Genomic DNA, 17,621 nt, shown 5'->3' with positions numbered 1-17,621 from the left:
GTAGGGATTTAATTTTTGTTTTTAAATGGCCAGCACAGTGCTAGGCACATAGTAGGTACTTAATAAATACTTGCTGATTGATCTGGCTACCCAGGAATGCATTTCTAAGTCTTCTTATAGAATGGTCCCCTGTTTCACCAGTCTTCTTTATGGGCAAATCTAAGTCAGAATCCAATTCTTAAAAGTTCTACTAAGAAACTTTGTGGTTAAACCACATTTAATAAAAAGGTAAATGAAGTATTAATCAGATTATTTTTTAAATCTATTTCCCCTCATTTTTAGAAAACTTGATATAAAGAATTTAGCACTTAAACTGAGAAAACACAAGCTTTGTAAACTTTAAAGTGCTAGATAAGAAAGTGAGCTGTTATTATTACTATTGTTATGATAAAGTAGAAAATTTTAAAAACTAATTTTTTTTTCTATTTGAATGGAACCTAAGGGAATTTTAGGTTATAGAGTCCATAAAGATGGTATACTTACTGAAGAATGATATTACTGATCAGCACTATTAACACATTATAAAACTCAGTCCAAAAGGGATGAGGAGAAATGATCCAAGAGTATGTCAAGATCTAGATACCATCTTTATCCCTTCCTTGCCAAAAAATTTTAATAGTTCACTCAGTTTTTTTTTTTCCCCTTGCGGAAACATGTCATAACAGGAATGGGGTTGAGGGGTAGAGAAGGTAAGTAGAATCCTTAAAGAAATTCATTTTATGGTCAACAGAGCTAGAATATATCTACTCTGTAAAGTAAAGATTACCAGTATTGAAAAATTCTTGAGTCATTACAATGTGAAAACATTTTAGGCAAAAGTATGCAGAGAATGGAGAAAAGAATTAACTGTCAAATCTGAGAGCATTTTAATATTTTCCTTCCCAGAGACAACTAAACCTTTGACACAAAACACAGCCTAGCCAACTGATGCAGAGAGATGAATAAACTAATTTGAAAATATAGTCAATTTATGCTGACAAGGTATGTTTCGTGATCTGACCCATACTTTCTATTTAAATCATCACCAGTTCTTTCAACCAACAGATTTCAATATTTTTCATTTCAGACTTACATCATTTTTACTGCATGAAATTCTTTTCACTTCAGATATACTATTTCTATAAATACTGAAAATAGAAAAAAAAATCTATCTTAGAACAGGTATTATAAACTTGTCACTCTGAGGTTAGTCTATAACTTTTAAAATTTGTCAAATTGTAAAAAAACTAAAATTACTATGGACAAAATTTACATTTTAACATTTCGTATCCACTTTATTGTTTTAAAGTCCTGAAGTGCTTTTACATAAGGAAATTAAGAATGTTTAATTTTCCAAACGAATCTCCTGTTCATCTGATGAGGCCCTGTAATACAGACCCCTCAATGTGTGTGGATGTTTTCATGCTGGAACTTCTACTATTTCATAGTAGTCATTGGGCAGAATCACATAGCCCCTTCCAGATAATGCATCCTTTTCTTTCTGAAACTGCACAACCTCCTTGAGCTTTTCCAGCTGCCGCTCTTGTCTTCGGCATCGCTGCTGAGCAGTCTTGAGCTTCTTTCTAAGTTTTTCCACTTGTTCTTCAAGCTGCTGAATCCTTTTCCTTTGATGCACTGTATCTTCTACAGTGTAGTTGTGGTCACAGAAAACTGCAAGATTATTAGGGGTGTGAAGAGGTGGCATCAATAATCCAAGAGCAGCATCAACTTGGGAAACAGGAGGCGTTAGAGGACGGGGTGGGAGCTGTTCTCGTTGCTCCATGAGGTCCTCATTCTAAAACAATAGGGCAAAGTAATTTAGTAATTCAAAATAAAACTGACCTCAATAGCCAGCATGAATAACCTAAATGTCATCATTTGAAGCATAGTTAAAAGACTTCTCTCTTGAAGGAACTGAAGGTTTTAAAATTTTAACCTCATTTTTATGTAAATTTTATGTAAAGGGGCGTATAAAATAAAGATTTGTGGACAATCATTTAAGAAGAAAAATATATTGAGACTGAACTTTCAGCTGATTAACAGAAAAACAAAGTATAGCGTCATATTTGTTTAGGCATACTATAACCTTGGAGTAAGATGCAAAAGTGGATTAAGTAACTATGCCTGAAACCATTTAAAATTAATAAGACCATTTTTTAACTTAAAAAATCATTATTACCTTGTCTTCTGGTTCAGTAAAACAAAATATTGTGGGTACAGCATTCTCCTTCAGTAGCTTATTGTTGCATTCTCTCTTAAAGCAGTCTGGAGTAAAGTGTTCTGAACAAATACTGCTGTATTTGCTGGGTTTAAAGTTTTTTCTTCTGACAGCAGCCTCCCATTTTTTACAAAGATCAGGTCGCGTAAGAGGAAACCTACAAAAGAAGAATTCAATTCTGTAATCTTGTCATGCCTGTGAAATTTTTAAAGGAATTATGAAAGTTATTATCTTTTAAATTTCAAAAGCTCCAAGATTCCATCATTGAGGATACTTCCTGTCCACTAACAGAGATCTCCGACATTTCATGCAGCTGAGAGTGAGATGATCTAGTATGCGCTCAGCTAGGTCAGTCCTTGGACACATATGTAGTCTATTACTGAATGCCATAACTACCCCAGCTTACGCTCCACTGGCAGTCTTCAAGCACCAAAAGTCAGTCACCTCAAAGCCAAGAGAAAGTCAAAAGGAGTAAGGTTTCAGGGAGGAAGAAAGTAACTATAGATTAAATCACCAAGCCAAGAGCTGGAAAGGTAGATAGTCTAAATGCAGAATGCAACTTTGTATAAGAACAGCTCCATTTATCTATATTGTTTTTTAAAAGCTAAGTTTTATTCTTTAATAGCATTTTAAAAGGTTCACAAAGGAAAAACACCCAAAACACATTTTGCATAAGAACTGAATTAAACTGCATTTGAGTAAGTCATAGTTAAATTTCATCCCTTAAGGAATGTAATTATCTTCCAGATGGAGAAAAGGTAAGAATCTGAAGTAAAGCACCTTTCAAGGAAAAAGAATTATTATTCAACAATCTCTTTTCACCCAGGATTTAAAAATTTAAAAAGTCAGAAACTAAACTTTCTCTAAGAACTAATCACGTGGAATTATTAGTGATTGAGCTTAACCAGTAAAAGAAGAGAAAAAAACAACCTAAGAAGCAGGAAATCATCAGCAGTTTCATTTGCGAAAATTATAGTGAAAAATTAGTTTTCATAAAATTATTTTAAAGTAACCCTTAGGCTATAACATAACATAATGTAAAACATTCAGTTTAATAAAAACTATAAACTCAGAAAAAGCACTGAAAAATTAAAAAAATAAAAGCAAGTATTTTAGGATATTATTAATTGTACTTAACCTGGTAATTAGATACATAATGACACTATTGGCAATGTAGCAAACAATTTTCTGGCTCAGTTACATTCCACCTAGGACAATGAACCATAGGAGCCAAGAAAAAATTGTAACATTCCCAAATTACATAAGTTTTCAACACTTATATTCCACATTACTCTCTAAAGACTTAGAGAATATAAGCTCAAAAATGAAGAGAACTAAAAATAATCTATATTTGGATTCCTGAAGCAGGGAAAATATCTACAAATAAAAATAAACTAGTTTCTTAACAAGTTTCTGTACAAGGATTTACTCTGTCACCTTTCAATCACCCCCAGTTACCACCTCACCAGGACAATGTTAGGACAAAGCTGGGAGACATCTTTCGGAAAAGAGACTGAACATACAATGACTGCCACTCTGACTATTCCAAAGTTAGACAAAACAAACACTCTTCTTAGAGTAGAGAGGGATCTTAAAAGCTAACCTCTCATTTTAAACATGATGAAACTGAATCAAGAGGTAGTAATTTGTTCAAGATTATTACACAGTAAGGCATGATGAACCAATCTAATGCTCTTATCGTAATTAACGTAAATTTCTAAAAATATGGGAAAAATGGGAAAAGAACATCACTTAATGTTTTGCCTCATAATTAATTCCTAATCCACAGGAAGAGAATGAAGGCCTTTCAGAATCATTTTTGACCATTACTGCTCCTCCAACAGGAGAGGAATAGGAGAAGTAGACCACGTAAACCTAACTCCTTTGGCTGAGAAACTCGTTTCCCCCCTCTTCTCTCCTTCCTTCTTGGCCTAACTGCCAGCAGGACAATTACGAAGGTAGCTTTAAGTTTCCCTGTTTTTCTGAGGTCCATCCAGTTTAATTTCTATTTCCCCAATCTGAAAATCATTCTTGGAAAGTAGAAAGAAGTTTAAATAGTCCTTTGAAAATAAACAGGAATTGGTTGAAGAATGTTTCTTTACTCTCAGCTTAATTGCTTTGATTTTCAAATTTCAAAGTATATTTTTTGAAATAGAAATTTTCTCACAAAAATCTAAAAGTTTCTGTCTACGTGAAGGAAGAGCTTGCTTTAGAGATTTATGCTGGTATTGATGAGGTCTACAGGTTTAGGGGCGCTGGGACCCTGAGATCACAATGAAGAGGTTTACCTACAATTCCCAGAAAAACCTTAAAACTTTAAGATTCCTTGTAGACTCACTTATCTCTCTTTGACAAAAAGAAGCTGGCTTCAGTTTTGTTTACCGGTCCCAGGAAACCCTTAACGTTTTAGAAACTGCCTTATTTCCCTTTGAAAGCAAACTTCCCCTTCCAGCTCCCTTCATTATCTATTCTCATTGTCTGTTCAAATCACTCAGACATTCCAAACAGAAATTCTCACCTGGACCCTTTTCCAAAGGACCCACCTCCCCCATCAACTGGCTTTCCCATTGTTTTGCCTTCCTGGCCATTCCCACCCTTAATCCTAGCTAGGCGCCAGTGTAGCCTTTGCCCCAGCTTGCTGGCCGCCCCCATCCAGATCTCCCTAGACCCCTCCTCCCCTCACCCCAAACTGCTTGGCCCCACCCCAATCAGTCTGTACTTAAGGCTCACCTTTCCCCCATTCTGATGCTGAGCTGTTCTCAAACTTAGAAGCTGAGACACCTCATGTCCGCCCATCCTAAGGGCGTCACATGGCCTATCCACCCCCGCCCCGACTCAGGCTCTGGGAATTTCTCATGCCCCTAGAGGATGAGACCCCATGGAATTTCTCATGCCCCTAGAGGATGAGACCCCATGCTGACTGCCTCACGCTGCTCTTTCTTGTGAGAGTCACCTGACCACCTTGAACCCTATTTAGATCACTGATGTTTGGGTTCCTTTGGAGTCTGGCCTATATGCTTATCTTTAATAAACTTTTTCTCTGGCTGGAAGATCTGAGTTGAATTCATTCAGGCAGATCCGCGCCGTGATTTGGGCTTTTTCCCACAATCTTGGGGTGCCTCTGTGCATCTAAGAGCACCTCAAACGCCCCTCTTCAACGACACACAGGTTCTGCCTGAAAGAATTTGACCCAAGCCTTCATTCAGCCAAACACAAGGTTTATTAAAGATCCGCCATATTAGCCAGACTCTTGAGGAATCTGAGAGTCTGTGAGGTATTGGCTAGATTTTAAGAATCTAAGGGCTTTTTCTTTTTCTTTTTTGGCAATTGGGGTTAAGTGACTTGCCCAGAGTCACACAGCTAGTGTTATGTGTCTGAGTCTGGATTTGAACTCAGGTCCTCCTGACTCCAGGGCATGTGCTCTACCCACTAAGCCACCTAGCTGCTCCAAGAATCTAAACACCTTAATGGTGACAAGATGGACCTTATATATAGAAAGACTGTGGGAGGGATTTAAGAGTGGCCAAGTAGTTTGGGGTCTAAGGAAGATCTGAAAGTAAACTGGGGTGAAGAGAACTCCAGGGACCTGGACAATGGGGCCTAGCTAGGATTAAGTGTGGGAAATGGCTAGGGGAGATTGGGAGGGCTAGGCTAGGTTAAGGCTAACAGAATAGGATGATTGGGTGTAGCCACAAAGAAAGGCCAGTTGATGGGATTATAGCCTCAGGTGAACACCATAGATTTGGCCATGTGGGAAAGTCCAAGGTTTTTCCTTTTTGGGATTAGCTCCCATCCTCATCAAAGTTTCTTTTGGTCATTGATGTCAGCATGTTATCACCAAAGCCCGAGATTAGATTTTATTCAGCTGGCAATTTGTTGACAATTTAATATTTGTCTATGTTAAAAATAAAACATCTAGTGACTAATCAATTTCCTCATTCGTAAAATAAAGGGGGCTGGACTTGAGAGGCATTTTAGTAGATATACCTGCTGGACCTAGAGTTTAACCCAAAAACTTGGGTTCAAAACCTGCCTCTGACACTAGCTGTGTCATCATAGGTAGGTTACTGTGAATTTCAGTTTCCAACTATAAAATATATAATAATACCTGTCGCATCTCCTTCACAGGATTGTGGTAAAGCTTGAATGAGATAATGCCCATGAGCACTTTCAGTGCTATGTGAATATATACTATTAGACAAGAAGATCTTAGATTATGAGCTGAAGAGTCCTTAGCGTTCATCTAGTCCAACCCTTCCATTTTAGAGGAAGGACTGTAGGCCAGAGCGGTAAGTGATGTTCCCAGGATCACAAAGAAAGTACAGCCAAGCCAAGATTCAAATCCAGGTCTCCTGCCAAATCCAACATTATTCCTACCACACCATGACCTTTAAGTTTCATAATTTCATGGTCTTTCCTAAGAAACCATCAAGTTTCATAATTTTACGATCTTTCCTAAGAATGAAATCAGTCTTGGAAATTATCTTTATTTTACTGATGAGGTCACTGACGCACAGAAAAACGACTGGTCCAAGGTCGTATGCTAAAATACCAGCACTGTCTAGACTAAATTTCTGCACTTTTGTGCCATGCCCATGGATTAGCCTCATTAGAATTTCCCTTTACGATATTAATAGTACCACATATGATGGGGTTGGAATCTGGGCCCCAGAAAGGAAAAACCCTGGACTTTCCCACAAGGCCAAATCTCTGGCGTTCCCCTGAGGCTATAATCCCATCAACTGGTCTTTCATTGTCTACACCCAATCTCCCCTCCATTGTCTTACCTCCCTATGGCCCCCCCCCCATTTCCCACCCTTAATCCTAGCTAGGCTCCATTCTCCCTTGGCCACGAGGTCCAGGTCACAGGAGTTCTGTTCACCCCAGCTTACTAGCCACTCCCATCCAGATCTCCTCAGGCCCTTCCTCCCATCACCCCAAACTACTTGGCTACTCTTAGATCCCTCCCACAGTCTTTCTGTATATAAGGTCCATCTTGTCTCCATTAAGATGCTCTGATTCTTAGAATCTAGGCAATAGCCCATAGATGCTCAGATTCCTTAAGAGTCTAGCTAATATGGTGAATCTTCAATAAACCTTGTTTTTGGCTGCAAAAAGGCTTGGATCGAATTCTTTCGGGCAGGACCCGGGTGTCGTGATTTTGGGGTTCCAGGACCCCTAACCTCCAGACCGCATCATATATGTATTTGCACATAATTAGCATATCTCTACAAAGATTGGCACTTGCCAGTATGGCAGAAATAGCCCTGAATGTAGAGTCAGAAGAAGGCCAGTCATTCTATCTGTAGGAGTTTGGGCAAATCCCTTCCCCTTCTGAAGCCTCAAGTTGTCTTGTGTACAAAAAAGCTCTTGGTTAACAAGGTAGCAGCTTATCTCTTTCTAATGCTTTCAATTTTCATGAGTGCTGCTGGACACCTGAACCTCTCCTGTGAAATAAGCAGTACAAGTAATAAATAGTATCTCCATCTTAGACAACAGACATAAAAAAAGGATTTGCTCACAGTCACATAGCCAGCAAATGGCAGTCTTCCTGCCTCCATCAGGCTGCCTCTCATAGATATGTTCTTTCCAAAAGGATGCTAGAGTCAATTGGGACCTGATTCAAATTCAGCTTGGGACTCTGAGCCTAATTTTAATATTTATCTCAATGGACTGTTGTTGGACCAAATGGGATTATGTAAAGTGCTTTGTAACGCTTAAATTACTATTACATATAAGGATTAGCTAGGTTGTCCAATGGATAGTGCTAAAATTAAGAGTTAGGAAGACCTTGAGTGTAAATACTGACTCAGACACTTGATATGTGACTCTGGGGAAGTCATTTGTTGCCTGCCTCAATTTCCTCATCTGTAAAATGGAGGTAATATGCTTGGTGTGGTGGCATATACTCGTAATTCCAGTTACCAGGGAGGTTCAGGATTTGGTGGAGAAGAGAGGGTGTCTTGAGCTGGGGAGTTCTGAGTTGTACCAGGCTAAGATATCTCTATTGTTCGGCATTAATGTGGAGGAAAAGGGTAAAGGAGGAGAGGGATGGAGGGTCCAAGTTGACTAAGAAAGGCAAACCATTTGGTTGGAAATAAAGGTCAAAGGTCCTGTGCTGATCAGTGTGGGACTTGCACTTCCAGCTTGGGTGAGATGGAGAGATCCAGTCTTTAAAAATAAATAAATGGACAAATAAAATTGGGATAATAATAGCACCTACTTCCCAGGACTGTGATGAGGATCAAATGTAATAATATATGTAAAGCACTTTGTAGACCTTTATATGTCAGGTAAATGTTCACTATTTTGCAGCTCCACACCAAACTGGCTATGCGGTTTACTAGGAAAATGTTTTGACTGAGTTCAAATCCGGCCTGACACTTGACACTTACTAACTGTATGACCCTGGGCAAGTCACTTAACCCCAACTGCCTCACCAAAAAAAGCCAAAAAAAAAAACCAAAAAAAAAAAAAAGAAAAAAGAAAAAAAGAAAAAAGAAAAAAGTTTTGACCTCTGGCTTACTTATACTTAAGAATTTTAGTAAACTTTTAGAAATCACATAATCAAAAGGAAAAATTCATTTTATTTTATTAAACTATCAATAATGCTACTCAAAATATTAACAGTAATATTATGTTATACTCACATTACAAAAGAAAAATCCTTAAAACGAAAAGTTTATAAAAGTCCCTGAAATTCTGGTAACACTTGTTTTCCTCTTTATACAGGGAAGCTTTAGCAAATCTGCTCTACTTTAATATCTGCCTCAAATTTCCTTCATTCTTGATAGCTATGTTCTTTTCCCCACATGAAGCCCCAATGACTCCAACACCTCATTAACCCTTGCCTCTAAACTTCCACATAAGTGTCAGTACTACACAAAGATTTATTGTCTTACAGTGTTTTACTGTTGTTTCACAAGTGTCTGTCACCTTTCTAAATAGATTTGAAAATCTTTGAAAGCTTATACTTGTATATCCTTCACAGTGCTGAACATATAGTAGGAGCTCAACCAACGCATGTTGGTTGGTTGATTTCATCATAAGAACTTTCTTACTAATGGAGTATCCAGTGTTTAACTGGCACATATACTTGTACCCAGTCTGTTAAACAGTAAGTCTGCAAATTAGTGAATTTAGACAGGGTTAAAAGTCTACTTAGGCTGTCTTCACAAAACAATGAAAACACTGAATTTTAGACACTAGCCAAAACATGTACTTGGGGGGAGGTATAGAGGGTAGGACTCCTCCCTGAAACTCAAGTGCAAATGGTGTTCTTTTAAAGTGAATTATAAAATGAGGGGGCTTTCAGATTCTCAGATTTCTTCTAGTTTTAAATCTTATAATTCTTTAATTTTAGAATTCTCAGTTGATTTTTAATATCAAAATAAAATACTGTTAACTTTTTTTCCAATTCTTTAACATTTTTGAAGTTTTGAGTTCCAAATTCTATCCTTCTCCCTCTCTACCCCCTCCCATCTCCCTGAGACAGTAAGCAATCAGATATAGATTATACATGTACAATTATGTAAAATATTTCTATATCAGTCATTTTGTACAAGAAGACTAGAATAAAAGAAAAAAAATGAAAGAAAAAATGAAAAACAGCATGTTTCAGTCTGTATTCAAACAATGTCAGTTCTTTCTCTGGGGGTGGATACTATGCTTCATCATTAGTCTTTTGGGATAGTCTTGGATCACTGGATTGCTGAGATTAGCTAAGTCGTTCACAGTTTTTCCTCAAATAATATTGCTGTTAACTGTGTATGGTGTCTTTCTGGTTCCATTCACTTTACTATGGATCAGTTCATGTAAGTCTTTCTAGGTTTTTCTGAAATCATCCTGCTAGTCATTTCTTATAGCACAATAATATTCCATTACATCACATACCATAAGCTTGTTTAACCATTCACCAATTGAGAGGCATTCCTTCGATTTCCAATTCTTAGCCACCACAAAAAGAGCTACTATAAATACCCCCCTTTTCTGGATGTCTTTGGGATATAGACCTAGCAGTGGTATTGCTGGGTCAAAGGATATGCATGGTTTTATAGATCTTTGGGCATAGTTCCAAATAGCTCTCTAGAATGGTTGGATCAGTTCAAAACTCCACCAACAGTACATTAGTGTACCAGTTTTCCCATCTCCCCTCCGACATCCAACATTTTCCTTTTTTTTTTCATATTAGTCAATCTGATACATGTGACATGGTACCTTCAGAGTTGTTTTAATTTGCATTTTTCTAATCAATAGTGATTTAGAACATTTTTTCCATATAACTATAGATAGCTTTTCGGTTGACTTTTTAAAACGAAGACTATCTAAAATGGTTTCAATCTATTTTTCATGGTAAAATTTTTAATTAATAATTCTCAGAGAGTAGTCACACTTTGGAAGGGGCTTGAGTTCACTTAGTGAACTAGAATCCCTTCTACAATGATTCCAACAAGTGACTGATAAACTTTTTCTTGAAGACCTCCAGTGATCAACTGAGATCATATAAAGTACAATATAAATGCTTATATTATTATTATAATTCTTAGGAACTCACTACTTCTCAAGTTATCCAAGGTACTTTTGGACAACTACTGTCCTAAGTGCTATACAATTATCTCATTTGATCTTTACAACAACCCTGGAAGGTAGGCACTATTATCATCCCCATTTAACAGACAAGACAAACAGAGGTTAAGTAATGTACCCAGAGTCAAACAGCTAGTGTCTGAGGCCAGAATTTTTTTTTTTTTTTAGGCCAAATTTGAATTTAGGTCTTCTTGGACTTCAGGCCTGGAGTTCTTTCCACTTTGCCATGTAGAAATCTGTCTCTCTGGACTTTCCCCTCCCCTTTTTCCTAACTACTGCTTCCAGTTTTGTTTAGCTGGGCCAATCAATAACAAGTCTAGTTCTCATTTTACAGGACAGTCTTTAGAATTATTTGAATTCACCCGTGACAACACTCCTCTTCTTTAGAACTTATTGGTCAAATCAAACTTAGTTTTCTGATATAGTGAGGATAAAAATCTAAAAAAAATCTTAACAATTAGTGAAAATATCTTTCAAGAAAGCAAACTTTCCTAGATAGAAAGAGGTTTTCTAACCTGGTTTGTGAACTAAAAAAAAAATTACTTTGATAATGGTATTTCACTATCACTTTTTTTTTTAAAGGCAATTGGGGTTAAGTGACTTGCCCAGGGTCACACAGCTAGTAAGTGTCAAGTGTTTGATCTGAGGCCGGATTTAAACCCAGGTCCTCCTGACTTCAGCGCTGGTGCTCTATCCACTGTGCCACCTAGCTGCCCCCCAATGGTATTTCACTATCATTGGTTTCCTTTGTAATCCTATGTATGTTGTGCATTTAAAAACATTCCAAAAAGGGGTCATTCTAAAAAGGGAACTTCTAAGGACTGCCACAGAGGTCCACTACACAAAAAAAGGTTCAGAATTAAGATTTGTTTTACAGGAAAGCACTGGGCATTCTTGAGCAAAACACTGTCAGCGTATGTGCCTCTGGCTGTTGAGGGATATTTAGGGATCCTGGCAGGCTGTTTACATTACCTCCAACCCCCCCCCCATAATAACAACAGTTGAAATTTATATAGTACTTAAGATTTGCAAAGAAAATACATGATCTCATTTGAACCTCTCACATCAGATCTTCCCTATTTTTGTGGAGCGCACCACCATCCTTCCACTCAGATTTACAAACTATGCCATCCTCTTCTCAAATCAGCTGCCAAATCTCGTCCTATCTATGGCTACATCTTTCATGTCAATCTCCTGTCCATTCACAGTACTATCACCCTAGTCTGGGGTCATATCACCTACAAATTAGTCTCCTGGCCTCAAGTCTCTCATCATTCCAGCCCTTTACCACAATCCCTAACTTTGTGTCACCACCTTGCCAACTCATGGTTCTGCCAGGACCAAACATAAACTCCTCTGGCTTTTAAAATCTTTTACAACCTGCCCACAACCTACCTACCTTTCTTACCTCCCTTCCCACACTCTCTGATTCAACTGAACTGGCTTTGTTATTGTTCCTTACACTTAACAATCTGTTTTCTTACTCAGAACCTGTGCACTGGCAAATTCTTGGAATACCCTTCATCTCCAATGCCTGGAATCCCTTGTTTCCTTTAAAATGAACCTCAATGAGACCATATGAAGCCTTTCTAGATCTTTAATCTAATACCTATCTCACTTCCAAATTAGTGTGCGCGCACACACACACACACACACACACACACACACACACTCTGACTCCCCAACAGGATGGAATCTCCTAATCTCCTTCAGGGCAAGGGCTGTTTCATCTTTGTGTATCTCCAAAGCCTTTCAAAGCATCAGGCACAGAGGTTTTAAAGTACTAAATATATTTGGGGGGAGATGAAGAGAAACTACCAGTGAAACAAGTTTACATTCTTAGCATCATTTTACAGATGAGAATACTGAGACTCACAGAGAGTAAGTAATACACCTATGGGTTCAGGGCCAGTGTGGAGGCAGGAGGGAAACCAAGGTTTTCCATTCAAAGTCCAACCTAATTCGCTGGCTCCCAATAAATTATAAGCAATGGGCAGAATGCACACCGGTCTTTCCAACGAAATCCACTGGCTCAAATCCTGGGCTGGGTCACCGAGGTCACGTGCAGCAAATGACAAATATTTATTATTGTATCCCCAGAGCTTAGCACATTGTAAGTGTTTGATAAACGCATGCATTGCCTTACCAACCACCAATAACAACAGCTAGGGCTTAAACAGTACTTTGAGGTTTGCAAAGCACTTTACAAACATGATCTCATTTAACGCTCTGGCAAACCCTGGGAGATAGGGGCGAACAATACCCCCATTTTACAGATAGGCGAACTGAGGCAGACTGAGGCTATAAATGACTTGCCCTGAGTCACACAGCCAGCAAGGGTCTGAGGCTGCATTTAAATTCGGGTCTTGCTGACTCCAGGCCCTGCGCAGTACCCACCGCGCCTGCCGGGAGGGAAGCCCCAGGCGCTCTCGAAGGACACCGGCACCTGGCTGGGCACGAGGCCCCGGCCTCATCGCCACCGGCGCCTTATGGTCAAGGGTCCAGCCATTACCCCGAGAGTGGGTTCCGAGCCGTCGGGAAGCCCGGGGAGGAGGCCTCACAGGCCTGGCCGATATGCAAGGCCTGGGCCGAAGCCCAAGGGGGCGCTCCGTCCCTAGGCCGAACATCTCCATCCTCTAGGGAGGTGACCTCGGCCTCGGAAGCCATTGGAGGGGTGGGCCCTGCCCAGCTGTCGGGGCTGTGGCCTCGAACGCGTGAAGCGGTCATCAGGGGCCGGAGCAGCACCGGGGCCGCCGCAGGCCGAACGGGGCCTGGCCGGGAATGGGCCTTCAAGGATCGTGCTTCGCGCCTCCAGGAGCCATGCTGGCCCCGCCCCACCCGTCGGTGGGCCCGCCCCTCATAAGCGCACGCGCTCGCCCTGCTGCGCCGCCGCGCGCCCGCTAGGACACGCGCCTGGCTCCGCCCCCCTTCCTGACCCTCCGCGCGCCCCCTATCCCCCGGTGGGGCTAAGGCTGATCCCGTTCCCGTGCCGCGCTCCGGAAACTCACTTGTGAAAGGAAACGGGTTTATCCTTGTCGTAGCGGTTCCTGCAGCCATAGGCGGAGCAGGACTGCACCATCCTTCCGGCTTTGGCCCGTAGGGGCGGGCAGGGGCAGGAGCAGCTGCCGCCGTCGCCACCGCGCACCTGACTTAGACACTCCGCTCCCTTCTTTAGCGCCGGCTGGCCGGAGCGGAGAAAGTCCGGCTCACTCCAGGGTGCTTTTAATGCGTCTGTATTGTCGTTTGCATTAGCAGGACCACAGCCATCGCCCGTCTGCTCCCATCTCCAAGATGGCGGAGGCAGCTTCAGCCTCACCTCTCGCGAGGAGCTGCGGACGACGGCTCTGATTGGCTCGTCGCCCAGAGCTAACGTTCACTCGGATGCGGACAGCAGGCGGAGTCCCGACGCCTTCGGGCGAAGCTGATTCGACCAGCGCCTTCCCTACCCCTGGGAGGCCGAGGGGGAATGGGGCGGAGCCTGCGAAGTCCGCGGCGACGAAGCCAGAGTTTATTGCGAGAAGGCCGGGCTGAGGCTTGGCTTGAGGGGAGAGGCCGCCTTGGGAGGGAGTTTGAAAGTCACGAGGGGCGGGGCGATGCCGCCTCACGCAGGGGGCGGATAAATCACAAGCCCCGCCCACCGGGCCTGGTCTGTCGGGGGAGGTAGCGCTTGCAAGCCCTGGACTTGGGGGAGGTAGCCCTTGCAAGCCCTGGACTTGGAGTTTTGGCCCCTCTCCTTGTGAATGATAGGCAATGCATTGATCAGCCTTTGAGAAAGGCTTTCCTAGGAGAAGCGCTTTCCTAGGAGAAGCCTACAAAGGTAGAGCTGGAAGTGCTGAGAGGTCTTCTGATCCTCATCGTACACATACAGAAACTGAGGCTAAGGGTTGGGGAGAGGGAACCTGTTCAGAGTCCTGCATCTAGTCTGGGGAGGGGTGGTCGGGAGTCTGAAGCACGTGATTGGGCTGAATTGTCACTGGGGATGGCACCTGCTGAAGCTACTGCTGCTCAGAATGTTTTAGATGGATTCATAGGTGATAGCTCCACTTCTGGGGGCGGGGAAGAAGGAGGCGACTAATAATTTGAACAACGCATTTTCTAGAGCAGTGGTTTCAATTTTTTTTTTTAAGCCATGGACCCTTTTAGTACTCTGGTGAAATAATAATAGTTAGGTTAGGATTTATATAGCCCGTTAAAGTTTGCAAAGTGCTTTGCCAGTACCTAATTTCATCCTCATAGCAACCCTGAGAGGTAGGTAGGTGCCATTAAATCTGACTAGATTTAAAACAGAAACCAAGGGAAAGATTTCAATATGGAAAACAAATGGTGTATGTCACACACAGATGCAAACATGTATACCACACACACACACACACACACACACACACACACACGCATGCCTCTTCACTCAGTAAACTCCAGTGACTTCTCTCCATCATCTCCAGGATCAAATATAAAATACCCAGTTTGGAGTTGAAAGCTCTTTATAACATCCTTCCTCCTGGACCCTACCCCGTTTTTCCAATCTTCTTACTTGACCTCCTCCTTGCTGTTTTTTTTTTTTAAGAATTTTTTTTCTCTATTGCACATAAAAACAATTTTTACATTTTTATAATTTTTGAGTTCCAAATTCCATCCTTCCCCCAGTCCCCTCCTTCAGAAGGCAAACAATAACACCCTATATAAAAATATAGATTATACATGTGCAGTCATGCAAAACATTTTCATATTGCTGCTCTTTGTTGAAAAAGATATTCATCTCTTAACTCTGGATATTTTCACTGGCTGTCTTCCATGCCTGGAATGCTTTCTTTCTCCATCTACCCCCTGGCTTCCTTCAAGTCCCACCTAAGATCCTTTGTTCTGTAGATAGCTTTTCCCCATCCTCTTTAATTCTAGTGCCCTGCCTCTCTATTATTTACAATTTATTCTGTATGTAACTTGTTTGTACATAGTTGTTTTGATATTTTTCCCCCATTAGACTCAAAACTCCTTAAGAGCCTTTTACAAAACCTTCTTTGTATCCTGAGTATTGTCTTACTTTTTTTGTATCTTCAGTAATTAGTAATTCAGTAATTAGCACAGAGTAGGTGTTTCATAAATGTTTATTGACTCTTTATATCCCCATTTTGAAAATAGGGTACTGAGGCAGACAGAGGTTAAGTGACTTGATCAGGGTCACACAGCTGGTATCTGAGGCTTGCCTTGGACTCAGACTTTTCTGACCCCACATCCAGTTTTCTCTTCACTGTGCCACCTAGTTGCCTACCTGAACTTCTCAAAAAAAATTTTTTAATTAATGTAATACATAGGATTACAAAAGAAACCAATTATATTGAAATACTTATCAAAATATATTTTTTGAAAAGTTTGTATACCCCAAGGTAAAAAATCCTGCTTGGAATTTGCTAATACTCAAGCTTTGCAGAGGTCATGCAACTTTATCCCACCTCTTAACAGTGGACTGCCTTACATATACTACAAAATATTTATTAAATGCTTTTTGTTTGCAGGGCTTCACACCAGTCACAGGAGGAAAAGCTGAGATTAAGATACAGGGGGCAGCTAGGTGGCCCAATGGATAGAGCACTGACCTTGGAGTCAAGAGGACCTGAGTTCAAATCCAGCTTCAGACACTTATTAGCTGTATGACCCTGGGCAAGTCACATAACCTCATTGCCTGCCCCCCAACCCCACCCAAAAAAGACAATGTTAACATTAAAGAACAGTTTCTTAGAGAATGTTAACATTTCTTTTGGAAATCTTACTCTAAAGCTTCCTATCATGCATTATGTGGAAGTAACCCTGGGTTTTTTAACACTGTACTAGTGAAGCACAGCTTTTGGGTGGGCCTGCTAAATTGGACAGATTTAGAATAAAGCTCCAGTAGCTAACGTGATTGGGAGGGGGTTGGTGCTATTGCAACCTGTGGTAATGCTAAGATTTGGAAGATAGATACAGGTACCCAGAGAGAAGAAATAATGGGTCTTTTGAGGTATATGAAAATATAGGAAGTGGAAATAAACTATTTCTGTGGATGGAGAGTAAATAGTAGGATCTTTCAGAGGTGGTTCTAAGCAACATTCTAACCCTTATCCAGATGAATTCAGCAAGGATTTATGAAGCTTTCTGGGCTAGTTTCTGGAGAGTCAAAAATGGCTTTGTCTTAAATGACTTGCATGTTATATTGATGGATGCATCATGTACTTGGATGAGTCAGCCAAAGGTAAATTTGAGGAGAGAGAGAACATTAACAAGTGGAAATTATGAAAGTAGAAGGCTTCACTGAAGGGGCACATTCAGCTAAACCTTGAAAGAAGAAAGGGATTCTTAGATGTGGAGATGAGGTAGGAGTGAATTCAGGCATATAGGTTTGTGTCTTTAAATGCCTAGACTGGAGGAAAGGTTCCAGGAACCATAGCCCTATTTAATATAAATGTAGAGCTCAGGAAAGGAGTAAAAAGATAAGGCTGAAAAGTTTATATTTTATCCTGGAGGCAGGAAGGATTCTGGTAGCTGTGTCAATAGTCAATAAACATTAAGTGCCTACTATGTGCCTGACACTGTACTAAGCACTGGGAATTCAAATAAAGGCATAAGACATTTTGCTGCCTTCAAGATACTCACACTCTAGTAGGGGGAGACAACGCCATAGCTGGGATGGGAAATGATCTGAAGGTGTGAGTTGCAGAGTTGAATTCATTTTGCAGAATGATGAGTTTCTGGAGGTCACAAAATACTGCAGAGTGAGGCTGGGAAACGATGAAGTGAATTCCCTGGATACTCTCTTTCAGTGGTGAAGGATCTGGGAGGAGTTCTCCAATGTCTGTCCTCCACCCTC

General features: G+C 40.8%; 1 protein-coding gene across 1 annotated transcript; it reads right to left on the bottom strand.

Moving 5' to 3' along the window:
* Nucleotides 1-488: 488 nt before the first annotated feature.
* THAP1 (THAP domain containing 1) lies at nucleotides 489-14,093 on the bottom strand. Its single transcript, XM_027865448.1, has 3 exons — nucleotides 13,792-14,093; nucleotides 2,159-2,354; nucleotides 489-1,774 (listed from the first exon to the last, which is right to left on the bottom strand). Exons 1-3 carry the CDS (start codon nucleotides 13,860-13,862, stop codon nucleotides 1,400-1,402), a joined length of 642 nt encoding a protein of 213 aa, XP_027721249.1. The 5' UTR covers nucleotides 13,863-14,093; the 3' UTR covers nucleotides 489-1,399.
* Nucleotides 14,094-17,621: the final 3,528 nt, after the last annotated feature.

This window comes from Vombatus ursinus, unplaced genomic scaffold, assembly GCF_900497805.2.
Source record: "Vombatus ursinus unplaced genomic scaffold, bare-nosed wombat genome assembly UNPS02014778.1, whole genome shotgun sequence".
Classification (NCBI taxonomy): Eukaryota; Metazoa; Chordata; class Mammalia; order Diprotodontia; family Vombatidae; genus Vombatus; species Vombatus ursinus.
This window is presented reverse-complemented; position numbering and strand designations above follow the sequence as displayed.